Source organism: Schistosoma mansoni, chromosome 3, assembly GCF_000237925.1.
Source record: "Schistosoma mansoni strain Puerto Rico chromosome 3, complete genome".
NCBI lineage: Eukaryota > Metazoa > Platyhelminthes > Trematoda > Strigeidida > Schistosomatidae > Schistosoma > Schistosoma mansoni.
In genome coordinates this window covers 24,314,784-24,342,421 of record NC_031497.1, presented here as the reverse complement: position 1 = coordinate 24,342,421, position 27,638 = coordinate 24,314,784, and the positions used below count along the sequence as shown (strand labels likewise).

The 27,638-nt window shown below is 36.7% G+C and overlaps 1 protein-coding gene and 1 non-coding gene across 2 annotated transcripts in view; both read right to left on the bottom strand.

The window, feature by feature from the left end:
• Positions 1–7,881: 7,881 nt before the first annotated feature.
• Smp_132560 (hypothetical protein) overlaps positions 7,882–27,638 on the bottom strand; it is a gene marked incomplete at both ends in the record, with an annotated part of 198,872 nt that continues 179,115 nt past the window's right edge. The window contains 4 exons of the mRNA XM_018799735.1: positions 7,882–8,616; positions 10,622–10,880; positions 13,041–13,333; positions 15,885–16,070. Coding sequence (XP_018651494.1) covers positions 7,882–8,616; positions 10,622–10,880; positions 13,041–13,333; positions 15,885–16,070 — 1,473 coding nt within the window. The remainder of the gene's footprint in view (positions 8,617–10,621; positions 10,881–13,040; positions 13,334–15,884; positions 16,071–27,638) is intronic.
• On the bottom strand, positions 11,836–11,907 carry Smp_tRNA_01783_Pseudo_TTG.1.1. Its single transcript has one exon. It is a non-coding gene (tRNA).

Below are 27,638 nucleotides of genomic sequence, written 5' to 3'. Positions count from 1 at the left end.
TTTGTCATTGTTTCTAATGGAATGGAGAATAATAATAATCAACATTAATTCATCTATGGATTGTTACCATTACGTATTAGCATTATTGATTTTACTTTATCACTTTTGTTTTCTTCTTTTTTTTGAAAATTTTTTTTTTACTTGTTGACTTTCTATCTTCCTGATGAGGATAACCATCATCATCATTACTACTACTACTAGTAGTAGTAGTAGTATTTCAACTGTATTTTCTTTATTCCATTGTATATGATGTATGTTGGAAGTGATTTGAACTTCCTTTAGACTAATAACAATTTTTAAAAAAAATGATACTATGAATTAAATTTATCTACCTTTGTATTAACTACTTGTAAGTAGACTCATTTTGATTTTAAATATTTTATATGAACTTGAAATTGATTTTAACCAGGTTCATAGAGCTGTTCACTCATTAATATGAGATTTTAACAGAAAACTTAATTATATTTGATCAAGAGCAGGGTTCATAACTACTATAAGTCAGTTATTAAGACCTATCCTATTGATACGAAACAACAAACGCCTAATAAGCAAAGATGGATAGTGGCTAGCAGTGGAATCCAGAACGCGCGTTTCGTCCTATTTGGGACTCGTAAGACGGATGCGCCTGCATCTTCAAGTTGATTTTCACTCTTTGCTTATCATGCTTGTGAATCAAGGCTATATCGAGGCAATACTCACAGTATGCACATATGCCAATTAGAGACTGACCAGTTGCAGTCCTAACACATCAATGGGAAGATTCAAACAAACAATACTAAGTTGAATTTATCTTATTCTATGTTTTGCATAATATAAGCAGAAAATGAAGTTAGAACAAATAAACATCAATAGAAGATGGAATGCTGACCTTCAAATAAATGGAAGATATCAACTTATTGGTATAAAGTGACAGCCATGATATATGAAGGTTTTTGATCTCGATACCTGGTTTGATCATAGGTTTGAAATGTTGAAACTCCATACTGATGAAGTAAAAGTTATTCAGTACTTGTAAGTGATCAAAGGTCGTCTAGCCTAATGTCTTTCATGTAGCTAAATACAGATATTTTCATGTTTATTGAGGTAAATTGATGTAGATGAGGCTTAAAACTAAAATTTAAAATCACATTTCAGCCCCAGATAAGCGTTAATTGACAAACAGCAAATGGTCCACAAATACGAGCAGGAAAAGGGCTAACATGAGTTCAACGAGACATATATTTTGCCTGATAGAAATAAGTACTAGTGGAGAATCTTCAAATAATCCTGGTTAGTATCTTGATTGATAAGATGAATATGAGATGAACTACTTTCACATTTTCGGAGTGTACCATAACTGAGTTTACTACAGACTCTTCAATATGATTATAAAAAGCTATAATCTTGATAACAATTCGGTCTTAAGTTATGTTTGAGACGATGATAAGGCAATAATGTTCACTCAATTAAAAATGAGCGATAAATTGAAACTTTATATAAAAAGAAAATCGATATTTATGCTACATCAAATATGTGAAAATATTTTTGATAAACTCAGCTACTTGCATAAAGATAATGTCAGTCAGTCAGTTACAACGTAGAACTTCGTACGTACATACATCAATTCGAGTTGCCATACCACATTAATACAGAGATACAGTTGTCGATTCAAATCACATGATGGTAGAGGTAGTAAGAGTATAAGCAGTAATCCGAAAGATTAGGGTTTGAAGATGTTATTGAAGGAGTTTAATACAGTGAAATAAATTTGGGAAGAGAAAAAAGATAGAGACATATAGAATTCAGAAGATTATAATTTGGTAGAACACGAAGAGTGAATGCACCTTCGCCATTGCAAACGATTTTGAGCCATATCATTCAAGGTCTCTAACAATCGGTTGCTATCATCTCGCGAATCCCAACCAGGTGGTCTACACCTACCAACATGGCTCAGCCCACTTGTCAGTGACTTCATGGATTTGTGACACGTTTTGGTCTGGCCGTCCCTAACTTTCTTCAAACCTACTCCTACACCATAAAGCATTGCACGTCGGGGCAGTCGGTGGTTGGGCATACGTAACACGTTTCCCAGCCATCTCAAATAATGAAGTTTCACTACTTCATCAATCAATTTGCCATCCTAATCTAGTACTCGTTTCCTAACAACTGCATTACTTACCCGGTGGTCCCAGGATATACGAGCAATGCTTCGAAGACACCTATGATCGAATACTAGTAGCCTACGAATATCCTCTACTCTTATCGGCCATGTTTCACTGCCATAAAGTAGGACGGAATGAACTGCTGCACAGTAAACCCGTCCTTTTGTTTCTAGACGGATATCTCGCCTACGCCATAAATGACACAAGTTGGCGAAAGCTAGACGAGCCTTCTGTATCCGTGCTGAGATTTCATCACACACCAAACCACAATGGCTGATGAGGCTCGCAAGATAAGTGAAGCGGTCAATACGCTCAACTACTTCACTCCCTATCATTAGTTCAGGTGTCGATGCAACCCAATCCTGAAGTAGCATTTTGCATTTCGAAGGGGAGAATCGCATCCCGAACATGCTTGTATTGTTGCTTAAGGTGGTCTGGAGACTGCATTTTGTCAGCGTCTTCACCAAATAAAACGATGTCATCTGCGTATTCTAAGTCAACAAGTGAATATCCCGGTTGAAGTTCAACCCCTCTAAATTTAGATGAGGAAAGTGTTATTTCTAAAAGCACGTCTACGATGAAGTTAAGCAAGAATGGAGAGAGTGGACAGCCCTGACGAACACCACTTGAGGTAATCAATTCTGATGACAGCTCGCCATAAGCTCTAACTTGACCAGTTGTGTTCGAGTAGAGAGCCTGTATAAGGTTAATGTACCTCTCATACGATCGAACTTCGCGAGGGAGGTGATGTGTGGGCGAGAATGACAATGATTGGTTGTCTTGATGAGTCAGACATTAGATAGGATGACAGGTGTTATGTGTTATATATATATTCCCCTATCCTTATTATGTATGGACACTTGTTGATGGACTGTTATTGATTGACTGTTCCTTGTGTCGGATTTTGGTGTGGAAATATATTGACGTTATAGTCAGGCTAATCTCGTGTTCTTGATCTGAGTTGTGTTGAAGTCCTGTAGAATAGACACTGGGTGGGAATCTAGTGTAGATATTCGTCTAAGGTAAATTAACGTCCCACATACGTGTAAAAAGTGAAATTACTGTTATAACCAGAACCCCTAGAGTTATAATCAGTATCCTCTCTTTACTGTTTATAACAACCTCTTTCAGTGACAAATACTGCTATAGAACCTCACAACCAATGACGTCAAATGCCGCCTTAAGGTCGAGAAATACTACTATTGTGGGATGTCTGAATGTATGTCTATGTTCTAGGACCTGACGTAGAGTGAATATCTGGTCTATACAACCACGTCCAGGTCGAAAACCAGCTTGGTTTGATTAGACGTCGAAGTATTATTGAAGCTAATATTTTAGACACTATATTAGTCAAAATGATTCTTCTGTGATTGTCACAAGAGGACTTTTGTCCTTTCTTATAGACTAGCACAATCAGTGATTGGGACCAGTCAGATGGAATTACGTCCAGATCCCAGATTCTACCTAAGACCCCAGTCAATCTCGCTGCTAGTACTAGACCACCATCCTTAAAAATCTCAGGGGTAAACATACCAGGGCATGCTGCTCACCCTCGCTTCAGATTTCCTATAGCTTTTTCAACCTCGTAAAGAGTTGGAGAACTTACATTAACTTGTAGTATCGGTTGTTATGTTAAGCCCATATACTTTATTCTAGCTTCTGGCCAAGCCAATTCTCCTATACATTGAGTCATATTTTGATCTTGCTAATTACTCACTTATTAACCTTGACTACCTTTTTATATGAGCGTATATGTGTATACACACTTAGTATCTTATTAATCATATATCTGTCATTCGTTTTTGTCTGACTATAAATGTTGATTAACGCTTGCTTAAAATGTGTTGGCTTACCCACCATCTCCCAATGCTTGTCATTTTTACTTCGCTCGCTGATATTTACTCATGTGCTTATAACTTTCTGGTTTGCATCATTCATCAATAAAAATGTAGTTGCCGCTTCCTTTTGCCTTCTGATTTTATACACCGTTAAGATTGGTAATAATAACGGTTATCGAAGTGAACTATTAATGAAGCACGGCAATACAAACTTGCCATTCAGGTCGACTGGGGATCGTGAGAAGCCAAAGTGTGGCTGAAGGCCAATTGAACTGATCCCTAAAGTGTTCTGCCCATCGATCCAATCTTCTGGATTGAGAATGAATAATATATCCATCTTCGCTAACACTTGGGTTCTTAATACCGGTTTCTTTAACAAGTCTGAACAGTTTTCTGCTGTTGCTTATTGCCGCTGCCTTTTCCATCTCTCTTGCTTTCTCTACCCACCACTGTTCACGATCATTGCGTAGGCTTCTTATTAGCCTGCGCTTAAGCTGACTCCGCTCTTCGTTATGTTCAGAGCCAGGTGGGATGAGTTTTCGAGCACTTATCAGTGCGGTAGATGCTGCTGAGATCCAGTGTTTCTCCCTAACCTTATGGTTTGTCGTACTAGCGGATATCACTGCTGTTTACACAGCTCCACGCTGCCTCGGGGTGGGCACAACGTACATGGCTGCCTAACTGTTTTTCAAGTTGTTCTTGAAATATATTTTTAGCTTGCATATCACTAAGTAGAACCCTAAGAGGTTTCCTTGCAGTGTCCTTCCTACGTCCAGTAAGACGCGGACAGATACGTGCTCGCACTAGAGCATGATCTGAATCTAAACATGTGCTCCAGAATGGGTGACAGTCTTCTAACGAGCCCCTCCATCGGTGGCTGATGGCGATGTGATCTAATTGGGTCCAACGTTGGGACGAATTCGGGGGGTCGCCATGTCAAAAGATGTTTTTCCTCATGCTTAAAGTTAGTATTTGCAAGAAATAGGCGGTTATCTGAACACAGCTGCAACAGACGGTCGCTATTATCTGTTCTTTCAGCCACGACACCATAGGATCCACCCAGGTATCTTTCCCTTTCGCTTAGTTTACCTACTTGAGCATTGAAGTCACCAGCCACTACTACTACATCAGAACGCCTAGCTTTTCGGAGGTCGGAAAGCTTTCTGTAAAACACATCCTTTACATCATCTGAGCTGCAGTCAGTGGGAGAGTAGTCAGAGACAGTGAAGAAGCAATGACGAGTTTCCCTATCTTCCCGAGTTCTTACTGATCCGTTTAGTCGGACAGTGCATAGATGACTATCTACTAGAATCCAGTGTAAAAGAGCTAGTTCTGCCCTAGGAATATAGTGGAATGATTGTAGTATGCGAATGAACGATAATTAGCTCCAAGTAAATATTATAATTTTCCCAAGAATGCCCCATTAAATTAAAAACCATTTCTTGAGTTTATGAATGTGACAGTCGAAACTGGGACGGAATTAACAGTATTTCTCAGATATTAATTAATTCATACCCCGAAAATATGAGAACGGCATGTTGTTAACAATTCAACTGTTAGTGCGTAATCGAAAGCTAAACGTAAATTTTGAGATAATGATTGTTTCATGAAGTATTGAGGTATAACAACAGCAAAGTCACTTGTTCGAAAGACTAAATACCGACTACTTCTGGAATGCAGGACCGTTTATTAAATCCTTTTAACTGAGATGGTGTTTCACCACCACTAATTTACATAACAATCAACAAAATGACTCAATCTCTATCGACTAACGCATGCAACGAGTTCTTCTCCACATAATAGCGTCAGAACAACAGGTTTGTGTCTTCGACTTTTATAAAGTGAATGTAACATTAGTGGTCAATTTATTGAGAAAAACCGGGAAATCTTATTTGAACACGAGAGATAAGAGGATGATAAAGGAATTAGACAAAACAACGCAGAGTCTAGTATAAATATCCATTAGTCCAAATTAAGACGCTTAATGACCACCTCAAGATGAAATAAACAACAAACATTACGAAATCGAAGTATTGGTGTCTATGACTACGAAAAGTATTAAACATAGAGATATGGTTCGTAACGATTTCCAGGAATTATGGAACTTGTTTTCCCACAATCTTGTATACTAAATGGAACTGTATAAAGGTTTCTTCATTAACTATAAGGTTTCATATAATTATGAGAATCTCATGAAAAGAAACGGCGAATATAATCTATGAATTCAGGTCATGTCAGTCAGTCACAATGTAGAACTTCGTACGTACGTACATCAGTTCGAGTTGCCACACCACATTATCACAGAGATGCAGTTATCGATTCAACTCCCATAGTGGTAGAAGTAGTAAGAGTATAAGCATTAATGTGAAAGATTAGGGTTTGAAGATGTTATTCAAGGACTATAATCCAGTGAAATAAATTCGAAAAGAGAAAAAAGATAGAGACATGAGGAATTCAAAAGGTTAGGATCCACAAAGAGTGGATGCACCTTCGCTATTGCAACCGATTTTGATTCATGTCATTCAAGGTCTCTAACAATCGGTTGCTATCATCTCGCGAATCCCAACCAGGTAGTCTACACCTACCAACATGGCTCAGTCCACTTGTCAGTGACTTCATGGATTTGTGACACGTTTTGGTCTGGCCGCCCCTAGCCTCTAGCTTTCTTCTTCAGGTCATGAAAGTAACACAATCTCAAAAAATCGTCATTCATATCTGATAATCATAAATTATATGTGTTGGACACCTAAGGTGAATATTCTTACCAGCAATCGTGTAATATTTCCAATCTAACTTCCTAACATGGGCAATATATTGCAGTCTATATGAGTTATAAGATATTAGTGACATAACTAAGTAAACGTGTATGGTCTTATGCACTAGTTATCACACTGCACTTGTCATGTGAAGACTATGTATGTTTTTCAGATACATAGGTCAAAATAAAATGTCGATGGTTCAAAACTGAAGCTCAATAAACGTTTCTCTGATGAACACTAGGTAGTTTTTAATTACAACTAGCAATGATGAAAAGAAAGCACTATACTCAACTTATTTACCAAGTACACGATTATGTACTCGGGTATGAGTCAAAGTATCTCTGTGTGTGACGACTACTGATAGAACCTCGCTGGAGAAACCAAAATAGGTTGAAGGGTATTTATATCTAATCCATACGAGACGAGGATAAAATTATTTAACTATTAAAGGTTGTTACCCCTTTGGTTACTTTTTGAGACACCTGAAGGTGAGACTGAGTTAGTAGTTGTTTTGGTAACCTGGAAGTGCTACTGCGAAGACAACTCCCTGACGCCGGTCAAACACGGCCCTTCTGTGAATAGTTCTTGATGTCTTAGCTCTGTACTTTGAAGATCTTCCCAACAACGGAAGAAATCAGTGAAGAGTGCTACTCTTAGAATCAATATTTCTTAATGATCTCTTTTCGTTGTGGAAAGGTAGCATTGCTCTGGATGCTGGTTGTATGAGGAAAACACCTTACTGCCATCAGATCTCTGTAAAGCCAGTAGAACAACATAACCCTCGTCCTTTAAGTGCTGCATTTAGTGTTACCACTTTCCCACCGACCTAGCTTGCATGTTGGGACAAGTGTTCCAGTCAATATAGCTCAACTGGGTCATCATGATAAGCAATCCAGACCCTCACATCAAACTAGTAGTCACAATAAGGAGGCTCTTTATGATTACTATTTATTATAGCTAACCGATATTTTATTTAAACATAAAGTTACTCCTAAGTTTATACATTTAACAAGTTGTCTAGATTGATAAAAAAACCAACCAAATTAAATCCATTCATAAAGATTATAAAATGTTTCACCATTTATTGAGATTAAAAAAACAAACAAACAAGAAAAGAAAATAATACTGAACACCAAATATAATTTATAAAGGTGGCCAATCATTTTCATTATTAGCTGTAATTATACCAGTTGTTGGTGGTGTTGATGGATCCCAACAATTTGCATATTCATAATTAGTAAGTGTTGATTGTGTTTGTAATAATGGTGAATAATAAATTGTTTGATTTTGTTGAGCTTGAGATTGACGAAATTGTTGACAAGGTGTCCATAAATTATTATTAGGGTTATTATTATTATTATTGACCTGTTGTGATGATTGAATGGATGATGTTGAATGTATTTGTGAAATCCCAGTAGTTAAATTTGATTGATATTGTTGACCTTTAATCAATTTTTGTAAATCAATTAAAGTTAAAGGAATACTTTTAGTAGTTGATGATGGAACAACATTATCTTGTGACAATGATGGCATAGAAGTTAATTCATCATGATTATAAATAGGAATTGAATTGAATCTATTAACCATTGCCAAATGACCAAAATTTTCACGTATTAATTCAATTGCATATTTTTGATCATTTAAATGTATAGCTAAATAGATACGTAATAAAATAACTGTAGTTGGTAATAATAATTGACAATGTGTAATTATAGTTGCCTCTTTTGAACATTCATGAATATACCATTTTCGACCATCTAATTCATTTGCTGATATAAATAAACCTGGTAATGCAAGATCTAAGTATTGTTTTGATAAAGAATATTGTTTTTGAATAGCTAATGTAACTGCTAAATTGTAAGCCAATAATGATGAAGACTAAATCAAAAAAATGAAAATAGAATTCTCCTTTAGAAAATTTATGTATAAAATAAAACTCAAATATATTAAAACAGAGAGAATATGTTAATTGTATAGTAAGATACAGCAAAAAAATATGACCCAAAGCCTCCTTATGGCGCTGCTGGATAGTGGGGGCGACCCTACTAGCCAACTTAGGCGATCGCAGAGATCGGACCGATCACCCATTTTGTTGTTGATCAACCCTGAGTTCTATACTCGGGGCCCACTTTATCGCTCGGGCAACCCGATGTGTATGCTTATGTATGAGAATTGCAGAAGTTCTCGGATCTATGTAGTATAGGTATACACAAAGGGTACGTATGCGGTGTCGTACAAAGGAAAAGTGGAGCCGCGAAAATGTCTTCCCTATGCCTAATAAAATCAGCGGCCTATCTATCAGGTCGAAGATGTAATAAAAACAGGCGGTGGCAAATACTGGGGTGAAGCGACCAACAACCTCCCCTGAGAGTGTTTATGCTTATGTGTGTGTCAGGAAATACTAGGACGGTAGCAATCATGTGAATGATATACTTATAATGTGTAAGAGTCACTCTGGTGTAGCAAATAGGTTTTCTTTGGGAGTGGTGAACATCTAACCTCCCAAGTGGGTGAATATACTTATGTGTACGCTATGGGATGCATGGGATAAAACCTGTGTGTTACCGGTGGGCATGTAACGTATATTTGCTCACATGACATGTAAACCGGAATGTAGACCAAGTGATACGCGCATGAAAGTTTGTGTTTTAAGTAATATGCAAGTAGACTATACATATCCAGGGCAAGTAAATTCCTAAACTTCTTTACTTGTTCTTTTGGTGCAATACCATTATTCATACAAAGACCCGTGAGGCCGCAGTCCCCACTAAATCACGTTCACGCGGTGGATTTGTGAGGCTCGAAAAAACGGAATCCGTTCCAGAAGGACCACTAGGTCTCTTCAGTAGGCTTCACCAGCTGTTCTGGCTGGTCAGTCAGTCAGCTACAACGTAGGACCAGGCACATATATGCATCGGTCCAAGTTGCCATAACTCGTTAGCACAACAAGATCAACACCGGATTCATAGAAGCAGTTAATTCAGTGGTGGTAGTATATAAAATGTAGGTTGTATATCAGGATATAGTATAGAAGGAAAGAAAGTTATGAAGCATTTTTAATCTCAAGGTTTAAGGGAAGATAAAGAGTGTATACACCTGCGCCATTGTGATCGATTCTGAGCCATGTCACCTAGAGTCTCCAACCATTGGTTACGATAGTCACGCGGACCCCAACCAAGTAGTCTGCATCTACCAACATGGCTGGAACACCAAACATACTAAAATACACTTTGATGGAAAGTATACACAATTAAGTAATCTAGTTCCAAGGTACTTTATGTATTACATGTCAATATTTAACACTGAATATAACGTATTACTAACAAGTCAATTCACTGGGTTTAAACGCCATATCGTAATTCACATAATCAAGAGATCTTTATTATAATTGAAAATCAGATAAACATCTTAGATTAACGGTCTACTATTGATTGATTCAAAACATTTATCTAAATGTAGTTAGTAAAAAGGTTATCTGTTATATCAGTGTAAAATAAAAGATAATATGATGTAATTCAGTAACCTAAAGATAGGTCAATTAGGCAATGAGTCATACCAACCGTTGAATGAACTTTAGAAGGTGAATTCTGATCCTATGAAAGATCTAGCTTTAAGGTAAGTGTATAAACTGACGAACAGAAGTCTTATAAATCTATCAACGCAATTTCAAAGTAACTTGAGATTATAAACTACAGCTATTTAAGATGATATCAAAAGTATTAATTATGCGTAAAGTATTATGTAGTACGCGAGTACAGTTTCGCTAATTTATGAAACTGAATCAAATTGTTGAGTAACAACAACACCCTACTGAACTTATATCTATAAACGATAATGAATAGTAAAAAAAAAATTCAAAAAAGTAAACAACTAACAAACTAACCTGAATAACATTAGAAGGAAAGTCCACAGGTCGAATAATTGACTGTTTTGAACATTTATTCACAAGAAACGACGGGCTGATCTGATCGCAACTATTCGAGTTGTTATTTACTGAATCATTATTATTTGTAGACGAATGGATGTAATCAGTGTTAGGAAAAAGAAATGGCATTGCAAAACAAACACCATTTAAAGAATGTATAATGGAATCTAATTGATTATTTGTGGATATCTGTAATAAAGCAGTAGCTTCATCTACTCTACAAAAAAAGTGGAATAAACGGGATTTAAATTACGTAATAACATTAATAAAACATTTTCATAAAAAATAACTATTTTCTGAACATTATCAAGACTGGTAAGCAAAGATGGATAGTCGATAGCAGTGGAAGCCAGGAAGCGCGTTTCGTCCATCCAACTGATGAGTCCCAAATAGTATGAAACGTACGTCCTGGATTACACTGCTAGCCAGTATCCATCTTTGCTTAGCATGCTTGTGAATTTAGGCTATATCGAGGCAATACGCACAGTATGCACATACGTCAATTAGAGATTGACCGGTTGCAGTCCTAAAACATCAATGGGAAGATTCAAACAAACAATACTAAGTGAATTATAGAGACTACTCTGAATATACTCGTGTGGACGATACGGATCAAGAATTTTTGTCTGTTGACACACATCAGCATAATATCATCACTCATACACAAATGTATCGTTCAAAGTTGTTCATGAAAATATTATTGACGTATTAATCATCTCACGATAAAGTAGATCTTATAAGACTGACAGTGTTGATTGAAATACTTTGATTTACTCTACAACAAACCAAATGGTAGAACATTATGTTGTATTCAACCTCAAAAAAGGCAGCGAATAATTTTATGATTTGGTTTTATCTACCCTTTATTACTTACATTTCAGGATGTTAATAATTACAATCACTTGGCATTGTGCCAACAGCAAACCAAATAAACTAGGCATAATGAAACATTTTCAAACTTTACAAATCTTCCGGATAAATTAACTAAAATTTACATAATTATGATAGGTAGGAATGGTTTACAACTAATTATTTTCACTGTCATTAAAAAAAGCTTTGTTCTCACTTGTTTAGTGTTTTAATAAACTCTTATCGTCGTATTTTTAAAACAATATCATAAATGGTAAGCAAAGATGGATAGTGGCTAGCAGTGGAATACAGGACGCGCGTTTCGTCCTATTTGGGACTCGAACCCAGTACCTTTCGATTCAAACGCCATCGCGTTATCCACTCGACCACTGAGTCCTGATAGCCACTTGCTTGTGCAATGGGGTGAAGTTGAAATTTACTTAGTATTGTTTGTTTGGATCTTCCCATTGATGTTTTTAGGACTGCAACTGGTCAGTCTCTAATTGGCATATGTGCATACTGTGTGTATTGCCTCGATAAATGCTTTCACATACAACATATGTTCACAAAATCAGTACTCTTTGATGGATCTAATGGTTTTTCTATCTAAGATAACTTTCCCTTCTGCATTAGCTGAAGTTTAAATGAAGATGAGGAAGTTGTTTTCACTAATTATTTACATTTATCGGTATTCGCTTTAATTATTTGGCTATTTCACCAATTCTGATGTGTTATATTACTTCTATCAATATGTAAAGTCAGACTTTTATTCATAATATATGAAATCGTATTAGTGGCCCGGTCAGTCAGTCATAAGCAAAGTAGAACCTAAACTGTTACACTATATCAGTATAGTGAGATAACATTACTAAGATAGATAGATGTCAAAGTTATACAAGTAGTAGTAATAGAAAACATTAGGTATAGAAAAGATTCAGGAAGTATGAATTTATGGAATAAAATAATTTTGAAACTCATGCTTTAACGAAAGACAAAGAGTGAATGGATCTAAAGCGTCACAAAGAATTCTAAACCATGTCACCCGTCTTTAATAATTGGTGACGATAATTGCGCAAACTTCAACTAAGTAGTCTACAACTACTTACACGGATTAGACCAACAATAAGCAATTCAATGGACAGATGCCATGTACTGGTTCGGATCCCCTAGCTTTCTAACAACCTATCCATACACCAGCTAAAATTGCACGTCAAAGTGGTTGGTTGGACATATGTAATGCACGTTTCCGACACCTAAATTTATGAATATTTACAGTCTCACCAAAGAATTTCCAACATTTGTTTATTATTCTAGGTTTAACCTCAAAATTTCTTAATCACTAGTCCCTGAACTGATAGGTTAGCAGTTTGCCAACAAAAAACTGTACGCAAAGAGCATGATATCATCGTAACATTTATGCCCTTCTAACTATAGGTATCTAAAGACATAAGTCGAAGAATGAACGGAATATCCAATATCACTTGACAATAAATAATAATACACAAAATAATTTGAATAAAAAACATACTTATCCAGATAAGTCAAAGCTTCAGCACAATATAAACGGCATAAATAACTGTGAATTTTTGGAGCAATCATAGCAAGAATAGGCAAATATTTTCTACGTTTAACCGATACTACCGGAGTAGAATTAGTTTCATTTTGTAGTATTGAATCGATTATCAAACTGGTAGAATGTATTACATCTACAAATTCATTTAAACACAAAGCCACATATGATATGTTCACATGTAAAGCTGACAAGAAGTGTAATAATCCGATACCGAACAATGGTGTTGGAGATGGATAAGTGGAAATAAACTAAGAAAAGAAAATTTTAATAAGTTAGGTGTATTAAAATTTACTAAAGTACTGTGAAATTTAGTATAAACATAATTTAGCAACTATTTGAAAAAAAAACCGCGTGATATATGTTATAAACAATAGGATACTGGTTATAACTCTAGGGTTTCTTGTTATAACAGTAATTTCACTTTTTACACGTATGTGGGACGTTAATTTACCTTAGACGAATATCTACACTAGATTCCCACCCAGTGTCTATTCTACAGGACTTCAACACAACTCAGATCAAGAACACGAGATTAGCCTGACTACAACGTCAATATATTTCCACACCAAAATCCAACACAAGGAACAGTCCATCAATAACTGTCAATACATAATAAGGATAGGGGAATATATATAACACATACAGCACCTGTCATCCTATCTAATGTCTGACTCATCAAGACAACCAATCATTGTCATTCTCGCCCACACATCAATATATGACGTACGATTGTATGAAAGTTAATGATAGTACCACAACTAAAGAAGTTGATCATTCACTCTTTGATCAAAAGCGTAGGATACAGCACAAACATAGACAGGCCCAAGTTACCATATTAGTAACCAAAACATGTACCATTTACACTTTGTAGACTTATCATTAAAAAAAGTGCTGAAGTTATATACTATGAGAGTTAAATTCTAATTGTACAATAAGTGGATGATATGATCATATTTGTTGTAAATCTGGAAGAATAAAGTTGCTAGTTAGTAACAGGTAAGCTGCCACTTTCCGTCTAAGGTATATTGATGAAACCATTTTATCTAATGATATAATTTATTCAAGTAATCAACAGGAAAGTCTTAATACAGCTCAATTATATCCCATATATTAACAATGGATAATGAAACAAATAATGCATTCAATTCCTTGTAGAAATGTTCATAGGGAATGATATAGTCTTTTAAGGGGAACTTATAGTAGACAACATGTATACATCAGAAGCAGAAGGAATGAAATACAAATATCCGCTTGGTTTATTAAATACATACCAAAAACCAAGTGAAATACGACAAACAATACATCACTTGTTCAAAGTGGATAAAACAAGAAGATTCAAAATAATCGATAAACAATTTATTGAGATTCATAGATGTAATAATTATTAGAAAGCTAGCACTCGACCTTTATATTCAAAAAGGTCAATGGTTTTTCTACATCTCTCAATGACATAATCACATTTATTCTTTACCTTGAACTAAATCACAAGCTAAGTATCGTCACTCCGTGATTCTCCGTTCACCAATCTAATTCGTACAATTACACTATAGTGTTTTTAAAAATTTTCTAACGCGATCGACACCATTGTACCAATTGTTTTTTAGATCTTGTGAACTTCATTTTTTATCGTACTTTAGTAGCCCAAGATCTGACTCCAGTTAAATCGTAGATGATTGTTGTCGAAAAATACATGTCGCCAACCCTTGCATATTTTTATCGACTTAACTCGCGTTAGAGAAAAAACCGAATAAAATAAATAGGACACGAGAATGAAGTTTGAATAAGCATATTTTGTACAATCATTGGTCTGAACAAACAATCAAAGAAATGAAGTAGAGAAATTAAAGCGAGACGACGCGGAAAAGACGAGTGAGCTGACTCCTCACTTCTGCAGCTAATTAATTAGTCCTCCCAGTCTCCAAAATTGTCCGAACATTTCATGCACCTAAATTAGTTGTTGCTGTGGTTGTTAGAAAGGGTATCAACCTCGTAACTTCCGAAGAATCTCGGATTTCAACAAGAGGCGTCATAATTCTTCCTACAATTCAAAGGGCAGGTTTTAGCATGGTTAATTTCTATGGGATGGAGTTGCCAACCCCATGCCCAGCCCTCCTTCTTTATCCGGGCTTGGGACTGGCAGTAACCCTGGAAGAGCTACAGGCTGAGTTCGTTTTGATCAAGCGTCACTGAATATTTATATTCAAAAGAAAATAAGTTACAGACACGTAATGATAAGGTGAGAAATTAACACACATACGATCATATAAAAACAGTAAGGGTTAATAAGCGAACAATCAACAAGGTTAAAATGTCAGTCAGTCAGTCAGCGACAACGTAGGACCAGGCACATATATGCATCGGTCCAAGTTGCCATAACTCGTTAGCACAACAAGATCAACACCGGATTCATAGAAGTAATTAATTTAGTGGTGGTAGTATATAAAGAAAGGTTGTATATAAGGATATAGTACAGGAAGGAAGAGAGATATGAAGCAATTTTAATCTCAAGGTTTAAGGGAAGATAAAGAGTGTATACACCTGCGCCATTGTGATCGATTCTGAGCCATGTCACCTAGAGTCTCCAACCATTGGTTACGATAATGTGGCTTGAGAAAAATGAATAAATTGGTCTGTCCATAAGGTAGAATAACCTACGTGGACTTGACATAGTACTAGCCACTACAGTACTATAGATATGATGTACAAATTGTTAGATCATACATTGTCAATAGACTAATTAATTGTGTTAGATTAATTTATGGGATTGAATTTGGTGATAAATGATAATTACTTACTAACCTGTTTATTCGACCATTTAACAAGAGATGAAACATATGATGAATTCAGTTTATCATTATTTGAAGACTTATTTGTAATAAGCTTATCGGGTGTTGGAATTAATAGGCTTGCATTACGTAATGCCAAAAATGCGAATTCCATACTCGGAGACGATAATAATGTATCATCCACTTTTGACTTGGTGACCTAAAGTGAAAAATTTCGATAATGCAGTGAAAAGTTTATCAAATGGACCAATTGTTTTAAGAAGTGAAAACAAAAAATATATATATAGTAAACACATATACATGAATACTCCACACTGAATGACAAATTATAACATTACATCAGAAAGGGTTTTGTGGAGAATTTAGTATTTTCATAGTTGAAATCATTAGTCAATTGAAGCTAGACCACCATGGAAAACCTGGAAGCACTGCTTGACGGCCGTTTCGTCCTATTATGGGACTCCTCAGCAGTGCGCGTCCACGATTCCGTACTCGCGAGATTCGAACCCAGGACCTACCAGTCTCGCGTCAGAGCACTTGACCGATAGACATTACACTTTTTTCTGGACAAAAAATCTCTCAGTAATAAAAGTCATCGCCAATATAAATGAGAATAACTTTTGATCATACTTATATTGTGTAAGACCTAGGGACAGGATCAAGTCTCCTACACCAAAATACATCTATTAGTGTTTTAAAATATAAATTAATACACAAAACAACTGAGTGTGGGTAAACCACTATATTAAAATCTAGTTAGCGCAACTTAACAAACAATACTAATCCGTTTTTTCTTAAACAAACAAACGTATGATACATAAACAGGTTAAAAGTGAATTAATACTAAAAGTTGAAGAATGATAAGTTTCTAACAAATTATGTAATCAGATCAATGATTGTTTACAAAGGAAACAAAGGTGATTGATAAGTTTGTACCAAAGATGTGTATTACGCGTATTTAAGCACTGACAACCCCAACACATACATTGATAGCTGGAAGGATAGGAATAATGTCACATCAGTCAACGAAGTCACTTAGTGTGAATCTGAGACGTGTAGGCAGATTTAGATTTCTTGTTTGGAAATTTTAAGTTATAAAAGGAGTAACTAGTGGCAGTGATGCCATTAAATTTATCATATATTTTCTTTCCAACTTTCAGTTATAATATTATCGTATAATTTTTTTATATCTCGACCGTTGCTGCTACCTTGACGTGGTATTTGAATCGACAACTGCATCTCTGTGCTAATGTGATATGGCAACTCGAACTGATGTACGTACGTATGTACGAAGTTCTACGTAGTGACTGACTGATAATTTTTATCTCTTCGATCCCATTCATTCTTTTTGAATTAAATTTCTTATGTTTGATTGTTTATTATTATTGATAAAATTATTTCGACTTTCTTAGTTCCCGTTAAGTCGATTTACTTCTGTGAGGATGGTCCACAGGTGAAGTCGAGGAGGCTCTAGGAAGCCCAGGAAGAGCCGCAGACATTCCATCCAATCAGGGCTAGGGGAATGTTCTAGAAATGCCAACGTGGAGCTTCCCCATTGGATGGATTAGTTTGATACCTATGTGCTTATTGGTTGACCTAAATGATAATTTACTTTCAGCCAAAAACTATAAATACACGAGATTTCTGTGCTATATTTTGACATTGTTTGGGGCAATAAACTTCCTGCTTACCAGTCTTTGTCTTCTCTCTTTTGCGGGTTCTATCGTTCAAGTAGTCAAGTAGTTCGCGGCATATTAAGAATCAAGGCTCTAGATATAACAACTGGCGACGGGTTAATTTATCAAGATGTCTATTACCTTTGACCAATTTGAAGCTTTTCTAGAGCGCCATGAAAAACGGCTTGAACAATTCCAGATGCGCATACTCGAAAAACTAACCCAGCAGATGAACCTCAATAAGAATGGACTTACAGATGTTTCTGCCAAATCGCATGCTGATTGTATCATTGATTCCATTCACGAATTTCATTTTGATGGTGTTGCTGGTGTAACATTCGAATCTTGGTACAAGAAATATGAAGATGTGTTTAATGTCGACCTAGAAACTTTTGATGATGCCGCCAAGGTCAGGGTGCTACTACGAAAGCTGGGTACCATTGAACATGAACGATATACTAATTACATTCTGCCCAAGAACCCAAGAGACATTTCATTCGAAGAAACCGTTAAAATTTTGTCGCAAATTTTCGGTGAACAGTCCTCCTTGTTCAATATTCGATATCAGTGCTTGAAAATAGTAAAAGCCGGCAATGATGACTGGGTGCAACATGCTAGCATAATAAATCGCGAATGTGAGCGCTTTAAACTATCAGCAATGACAGAAGACCAATTCAAATGTCTTGTTTTCGTATGCAGCTTACAATCTTCAGAAGACGCCGACATTAGAACCAGAATTCTAAGCAAAATTGAACAGTGTCCAAATATCACCCTTCAAGAGGTGACTACTGAATGTCAGCATCTGGTAAACTTGAAGCATGACACTTCAATGGTAGAAAATAATGGTCGACTACCTTATGTACAGTCAGTAAGTGGGAAGCAAAAGCAGAACACAACCATTAAGAAGCCTCCATCCGCATGTTGGTTTTGCGGTGAGCTGCATTACAAAAGGTTCTGCCCATACAAAAACTACCGGTGCACTAGATGTCAGCTCAAAGGACATAAAGAAACATGTTGTAAAAAGAAGATGCACCGTCGATCATCAAGTGTTCATTTCCGAAGACGTAAAAATTGTTCATCAATCAATAGAATAATGGTAGCACATACTAGAACAGAACATAATCAAAGAAAATATGTGACCTTAGAGATAAATGGGCGCCGTGCTCGTCTACAGCTTGACACTGCTTCAGATATTTCACTGATCAGCCGCAAAACATGGAGTCATATTGGCAAACCCTCGGTGCTCCCTACAACCCAGTTAGCACACAGTGCATCTGGAGGAAAGTTAAATATTGTTGGAGAGATATACTGTCCAGTTAAAAAAGGGAATGTACAGAAGAATGTGAAAGTATATCTCACGGAAAGCCCAGGACTAGACTTATTGGGACTTGATCTAATAGAAACTCTTAAGCTAGCAGATCATTCTATTAATAGCATCTGCAGACGAGTGACTATTGACAACTCCTCAAGGTGTAACCAGAAAAGTACCGTGCCGCAAAGACATCGCAACGTTTTTAAAGAAGAATTGGGAGAATGTACGAAGGCCAAAGCCTTGTTAATCCTCAAACCTGGTGCTACTCCCGTTTTTCGACCCAAAAGACCTGTGCCCTACGCAGCTCTACCGATGGTTGAACAAGAGATAGAACGACTTCAAAAATTGGGTGTCATTGAGCCAGTGAATTTCTCAGAATGGGCTGCACCTATAGTGGTAGTAAAGAAGACTAATGGTAGCATCCGTTTATGTGCCGATTACTCAACCGGGCTAAACGAAGCCCTAGAAACTCATCAGTATCCACTACCCCTACCTGAAGATCTTTTTGCTAAGCTGAATGGTGGTAAGCTCTTTGCAAAGTTAGATTTATCGGAAGCTTATTTACAAATTCCGGTTGCTGATGAATGTAAAAATCTGCTCACCATAAACACACACAAGGGCCTATTCAGGTATAATCGACTACCTTTTGGAGTCAAGACGGCCCCATCTATATTTCAGCAAGTGATGGATACTATGCTACAGGATGTTCCAGGTGCTGCAGCCTATCTGGATGATATAATAATTATGGGAGTAGATAAAATAGACTTAGAAAAGAAGCTCGACCAGGTGCTGTCGCGAATAGCCGAATATGGATTTCGACTGCGTGCAGAGAAATGTAATTTTTGTATGAAAAAGGTAAGCTACCTCGGATTTATAATCGACAAAGATGGCAGAAGACCAGACCCAGAGAATACTCAGGCAGTGAAAACTATGCCTAGACCAACGGACGTCCCTACACTACGATCCTTTCTGGGACTAGTTAGTCATTATGGAGCTTTTATTCCTAACCTTCATCACCTGCGTGCCCCCTTAAATAACCTTCTGGCGAAGAATGTGAAGTGGGATTGGTCTGCGGATTGTCAAGCCGCTTTCGAGGAAATCAAGAAAATACTAGTCTCGGATCTGCTGCTCACCCATTATGACCCATCCTTACCCATTGTAGTAGCATCAGATGCTTCAAACCATGGCATTGGAGCAGTTATTTCTCATATCATGCCAGACGGATCTGAAAAAGCCATATCGCATGCAGCTAGATCATTAACTACAGCAGAACGTAGCTACAGTCAGATCGAAAAGGAAGCATTGTCGATTATCTTTGCCATAAAAAAGTTTCACAAGATGATATTTGGACGCCAGTTCACCCTACTAACTGACCATAAACCATTGTTAGCCATTTTTGGGTCGAAGAAAGGTATCCCGGTATACACAGCAAACAGACTGCAACGGTGGGGAACTACACTCTTAGGTTATGACTTTAAGATCAAGTACCAGCCCACTACTGATTTCGGACAAGCAGACGCTTTGTCTAGACTGATTGGTTCGCGAGTAAAACATGAAGAAGATACATTGGTAGCAGCAATTGAGACGGAAGCAGAAGTACATCGAGTATTGGAAGACGCAGTCGATGGCTTACCAGTCACTTTCAAAGCTATCAAAGAAGCTACGATAAACGACAAGACATTAAGAGAAGTTAGTGGTTATCTCCTAACCAGGTGGCCGAACCGTCGTTTCCAAAGTGAGATGCTACAATATTTCCGCCGGCGAGACTCACTCATGATGGTCGACTCATGTATTATGTTTGGTGACAGAATTGTTGTTCCAAAAACATTACGCCACAGGGTTCTGAAACAATTCCACAGCGGCCATCCCGGGATCAATAAGATGAAAGCGTTAGCTCGAAGCTACGCATACTGGCCATCAATGGACCATGATATAGAGCAAAAATGTCGCAGTTGTTCGTCCTGTTTAGAGGCCGCAAAGAACCCAAATAAAGCTGAACCGCAACCATGGCCAAAACCAGACGGTCCCTGGCAAAGAATACATGCTGATTTTGCCGGCCCAATACAAGGCAGAAATTACTTGGTTGTTGTCGACGCCTTCACGAAATGGCCAGAAGTATACGACATGCCGAAAATGACGTCAGAGAGCACTATAAGAAAGTTGACAGGTTTGTTCGCTTGTTTTGGGGTTCCTGAGATCTTAGTGACTGACAACGGCACCCAGTTCATGTCATCTGTCTTTAAACAGTTTTGCACTGAAAATGGCATATCACATCTACAGTCTCCCCCGTACCATCCTCAGTCGAATGGCCAAGCAGAAAGATTCGTGGATACTATAAAACGAGCTCTAGTTAAAGGGGGAGGAGAGGCCATCCCAGAACAAGTAATCAGCAAGTTCCTTTTGTCTTACAGAGTTACCCCCAATCCGGCAGTACCCGAAGGTAAGTCACCAGCCGAGTGTATGTTCGGAAGGAAAATTCGAACAATCTTTAGCAGTATGTTGCCACCTAGAAAGACAAGAAAACCCACGAATGGAAACCATATGGTCACTCGTAGCTTCAAGGTGGGTGAAAGGGTACTCGTTAAATCGTATCAAGGTGGAAAAAGGTGGGAACCAGGTATTATAGAACGTCGAATTGGAAGTGTATTGTATTTAATCCGAAGAAATGTCGGTACTTGTATAAGACACATCAATCAAATTCGAAGGGATGGCAGAACATGGATGCCACAAAGCCGGCTTCCATTTCATTTGCTCATGGATTCGTCTCCAAAATGCACTCAGGCGCACGAAGGTAGAAAAGATAAAAGACGCAAGAGCAAGGCAACACAACCTTCGAGAGTAATGAGCCGCAAGAGAATCGCGGTAACTCAATTCCAGGTGGATCCGAGAAAAAGGACTTATACAACAGACTTTAAAGGGGGGAGGTGTGAGGATGGTCCACAGGTGAAGTCGAGGAGGCTCTAGGAAGCCCAGGAAGAGCCGCAGACATTCCATCCAATCAGGGCTAGGGGAATGTTCTAGAAATGCCAACGTGGAGCTTCTCCATTGGATGGATTAGTTTGATACCTATGTGCTTATTGGTTGACCCAAATGATAATTTACTTTCAGCCAAAAACTATAAATACACGAGATTTCTGTGCTATGTTTTGACATTGTTCGGGGCAATAAACTTCCTGCTTACCAGTCTTTGTCTTCTCTCTTTTGCGACGTTGCGGGTTCTATCGTTCAAGTAGTCAAGTAGTTCGCGGCATATTAAGAAATTCAAGGCTCTAGATATAACAAACTAGTAAGTTGAACTCCGGTTAAGTTTCTGTTGGACTGAAATATTCATGCATTGATTTATCATGTATTAGTAATTAATTTCATATTAAGTCTCTTGTGCTGATCGATGAAATTCTGTATATCAAGTTCAACATTTAATTCATTTTTGTATTGTTTGTTTGAATCTTCCCATTGGTGTTTAGGACTGCAATTCATCAGTCTCTTAATAGCATATGTGCATACTGTGCGGATTGCCTCGGTATTGCCTATATCACAAGTATTATAAAGAGAGATGAGTGGTAAATCCATCTGACGAGTCCCAAATAAGACGAGGCGCGCATCCTGAATTCCACCGATAGCCACCATCCATCTCTACTTATAAGTTTAACGTTTGTTACCAATTATATATATGCCTTGTTGACGTGGCGTATCTTCTGAAATAAAACCTGATTTCAAGATCTACTTTTTTCAACTGTCTAATGTCAAACAAAGTGCACCTTCATGTTGAAAAGGTTGTCGAAATTAAACTTGGGTGGATAGGGTCCGACCAGCACCGAAGACTAGACAACCTAATATTGCTTATTATAGGGATAGTAAGTGTGCTTGAAGTCTTCACATTTGTATAATAATTGTAGCTTAGCAATAACTTTTTACATTGGCTCCAACGGTGTTTCCAGTGCTCTTGAAGTTTTAGGATTGTGAAAGCCACACATGTATTAGTTATTTTATTATTTTGTAAATTTGAATATCTTTTTCCACTCTGATTTTCCCCGTAGTACCCAACTTTCTTTTTTCACCACAATTAAAGACATTATGTTTTCATTGATCTTTGGTTTATTTTTGTCTTATTTTCAGGGTTCCTGTACATATATTTATGCTTTTATGCTATTTTCTTAAATCTTTAGTCTCTAACAAATATATCTTCCTTGCGAGATTTGTCTTTCGTGGGGGGGTATCCTAAGTTAGGATAATGAAAGACGAATTTCGGTATCCAGATATAATCGAGGTATAAACTAATAGTTATTGTTGTTAGTTCAAGACACACCAGGAAGTGAAACGATTGAATAAGTTATTTGGGATAAATTATTACAAATAAAACGCTTCAGAACTCTGCACTGTCGTCACCTATTTCGGGTGGAGTGATAGAGAAGCTAGGAAAGTCCTATTCACTGCCTTCTCGTGGGAGGGGTTGTTGTTTATGAAATTGAGAGGACGGAAACCGATTGTCCAGTACTGAAATCAGGTTGATGGATACGGATGATCCATTTAGAGGAGTTGGAAAACTCTGATTTCAAACCAATCGTGCACATGGGCTGTAGAATCCTAAGGGAACAAATGGTGTATGAACCTGGAGACCGGCTAGTATGGAATGATATCTTGTGACGTTTCTCGACTATGTTATGGATTAGAGGTGTAGGTGAAATACTTGGAAAATGGTCCCGTTAGAAAACCATGTGTTTGAGTTTGAGCACCCGTACAGTATTCCATCCCTCACACAGATCGAATGACGAAGTGTGGTACATAATGCATATGTGGTGCTTCCTTGTAATAATGTTTATATGTTTAAACAAATAATAATTAATTCACAAATAAATTATCCCTGGTTGTTTGATGTCTGACGAAATCTCAACACGGATTCAAAATTTCGGGTTGACGTTTGCTAACTTGGTTCTTGTGTGTTGTAGGTGTGATGTCCGTCTGTCAACCAAAATGATGTGTATACTAAACAGATGCATTCATTCCTGACCTTCCTCATAATTTTGAATTTGAATATATTTTCATATGTATATTTTCACTCTGTCTTTCCAAACCATATTCTCTGTTCTTAGTCTCTCTTATCATTACATTATTTCGCTCTCTTTTGTTATAAACTGTGCTAATTTCATCTCTTTATGCTAATGTAAAGTAACAATTTGTGTCACTACACATCTATACCAGGCTCTATGTTGATGCAGACCGGCTGACCACAAACTAAAAGAATGCTAGAACATCTACTCTAGCTACAAATCTCCATCATATAAACGAAATATTTTAATGAATTTATTGTCCGTAAAATGATGGTGTATTTCAAAACACATAACAACGTATTTATAACTTGACAGTTTATTCATTTTTAATAAACCGTGTGAATATGCTTGGTAATCTTTTACACATTACTTTTAATTCTAGTCAAATTTACTTGTGTATTATTGTGTCCTGAAGGAAGTTTATGTAAATACGGTTAGAGCTTTTATTAAATTCAGTTGTTTTAATCAGGTCTATTTTCTAATTGACATGGTGAACTGATCTACGTTAGACCATCATTAAAAACTTGAAAGCACTGGACAACCATTTCCTCCTAGTATGGGACTCCTCAACAGTGTGCATCTACAATTCCGTGGATGGTTAAAGTTAAACATTTACACTATTGGATACCGACTCAGTGATCTAGGGGTTGAGGGTTTTTGCACGGTATCGAATATCCTCATTCAGTTCGCGCATGCGGGGTTGTGGATGTCCACTGCCTAGGAGTCTCACATCAGGACGAAACGGTCATCCAGTGCACCCAATTTTCGGTGGTAGTCTAATTTAGACCAGTTCACGATTTCAATGAGAAAATCATTGAGTCATATTGTCAGAGGTTGAAAGAACACTGATTACAATTTTGTGTTTACTAATGGTTAGCTTTGATAGGAAATTTACGGAGTTCTAGTGGGAAGCCGTGACCGGTGAAGTTCAACTGTATGTGATGTGAGGCAGTTATTCTGTGAAGACGATGAAACATGGTCGCGCAATTTCGTGGATTGATTGACGTTTGACATAAACACCGTTAAATGCTGAATCAATGTTCCAGAGGTTAGACGTTTGTCCGTAAGAATCAAGGTTGTGGGTTTGGTTTGTGCATGCAGAATCTTGTATCTGCTCTGTTGAAGATTTATTTCAAAAGAACTTAATTCATTCTGTTGATAAGTAGTAAAAACTGCATTGTTAGAAGGAGTTTAAGGTTACTTACTAGAATGCTTTGATGTTGACTATGTCTTTTAAATTTTTCCTTTTCTGATTTTTATTTCTTTTATTTCACAGACAGTCACATCAGCACATAGTTGTGCGGATCTCACTTCCGATTCTACTATTCACGATGATCAGTCGAGTAAAAATAAGAATGAGTAAGAATATGATATGAGTTGTGATTATTATTAATATTCCTAACTAATGCACTTTGTCATACAGTTTGGTTTTTGACAAATCCCGTGCTAAATGTGATTTGGTAGTCTAGGCTAAAACAGATATATATGTTTATAAATAACATGAAATCCAATCTGTAACTTATTGTGTACATGACTGTGTTGACTGGTTGAATTTTGTACTTCCAGTTCTAACAACAAGAAGCTGTAACCTCAATAGAGTTCAGTCATGTAGGATTCGAGACAAATAATACCAAAGCTATAGATAATGGTTAGTTAATATTGCAAATTGTCTGGAGTTCTAGGTTTGGACTATTGGATTCCAACTTGACAGTGCTAAATGACCATTGCGTGACATGAAAGCCGTTTGTTCCGTCCTTGATAAAGTTGTGGATGCATACTATTAAGTAATCACATACGTGGACAAAATATCTATTCGATGGTTCCTAGTTTTCTAACCAAAATTAGTCGTTGATGTAAAACTGCATAATTAAAATATATTATAATAGAAAAACCAGTAATTTGATTCTAAAAAAGTGTTAAATAAATAACAAGGAATTGCTCAAGATTTTAATCGTGATTGAAAATAACTAAATTTACACTAATATGATTGATATCATCAACTATTTCTGCTGAAAAAGTTTTGTATTGTTTGCGAAAATAAGAGGACGGAAACCGATTGTTCAGTGCTGAAATCAGGTTGATGGATACGGAGGATCCATTTTGAGGAGTTGGAGTTGTGCACATGGGCTGTAGAATCCTGAGGGAACAAATGGTGTATGAACCTATTTTTGGAGACCGGCCAGTATGGAATGATATCTCGTGACGTTTCTCGACTATGTTATGGATTAGAGGTGTAGGTGAAATACTTGGAAAATGGTCCCGTTAGAAAACCATGTGTTTGAGTTTGAGCACCCGTACAGTATTCCAGTCCACACAAAAATTGAATGATAATTACTTTGCGTGGTGCTTAAATATGTTGGTGTCTCTTTGTACTAATATTTATGTGTTTAAATAAACAAATTAATAAGAACACCAGATAATGAATAAAATGCCTTAATCATTAGCTATCATTTTCTTAATGTGGTAACGTGACAATACTACATGGAGGTAGGATTCCTTTAAATGTTTGCATGATTTCTATTTTGTAAAAACACCCGGCAATTGTATTGTCTCATTCTCGTAGATTTAAAGGGGTACTTCAATTGTACTTCAAATGAAATTAATTTTTGACGAATACAACCTACAGATTAAACTAATCCTCATTAAAACTATCTAATTAAATTGTTAAACTTGCTCAAGTTTTCAAGTCAGAATAATTTTCATGATGTCAAGTTGTTTAACTTTAAAATGAAGTGATTTAGTGTCAATGTTTTCAAGTCTATTCGAAATTCCACATATTTCATTGTAATGTATTAAGCACTATGTATAATATCGTCTTCCTTTCATATCATTTTGTAAGATATCTAGAACCACGTGTTTTTCGGGCACGATTCAATCAAGCTGGTAATATTATTCAAAGAAAATTAATTGAACGTATGCATGAGTATTCTAAGATTAAAAAAATCCATATTTATGTCGGTACATGGAATGTGAATGGTCGGAGTGATACTAATGGTAATATGCAATTGGATAATTGGCTGATATCACCTGACGGTCAACCACCAGCTGATATTTATGTATTTGGGTAATTTCATCTTCGTTTCTGAAGATTTATCATTATCTTTTGTTTTGTGAAAGACTGATGCCATCTGAAGAAAAACATCCTATCGGAAATTAATAAAAATTAGAGAACTTTGGCACCATCTTGTTTGTGTACTTCGTTTTGTGCCCTTCCGCCGCTTGCTTCAGTTATCGTATTCTCATCCTACAGTAAAGCATATCCAATACACAAATGAGAGCACTGAATAAGATAAAAGGCTTAATTGTCGAACCGAATTATAATGTACGCAAATCATATATATCCATAAATGTCATTCCAATCTAGACAAGTACATGTCTGAAATCTTCAGTTGGTCCACTATTGACTTCCAATTTCTTTGCTAGTTTGTAATCTTTCATCTACCGTTTAGTTTTGAGATATCATGTGAACAAAAGCACTTGATGTATCTCTGCTCGTCCAACCGACATTCTTCAGCCAGTGTACACTCGTGACTACTATATATAGGATGGTGGTATATATATATATATATATATATATATATATATATATATATATATATATATATATATATATATATATATATAATGTCATTCAAATGTTAACAGGTTAGTCCCTGGTAAGAAACCTGCCTTGTGTATATTGGTCTGGGTAAACGGTTAATATCTCAACCTTCACACTTAGCGTAGGTACA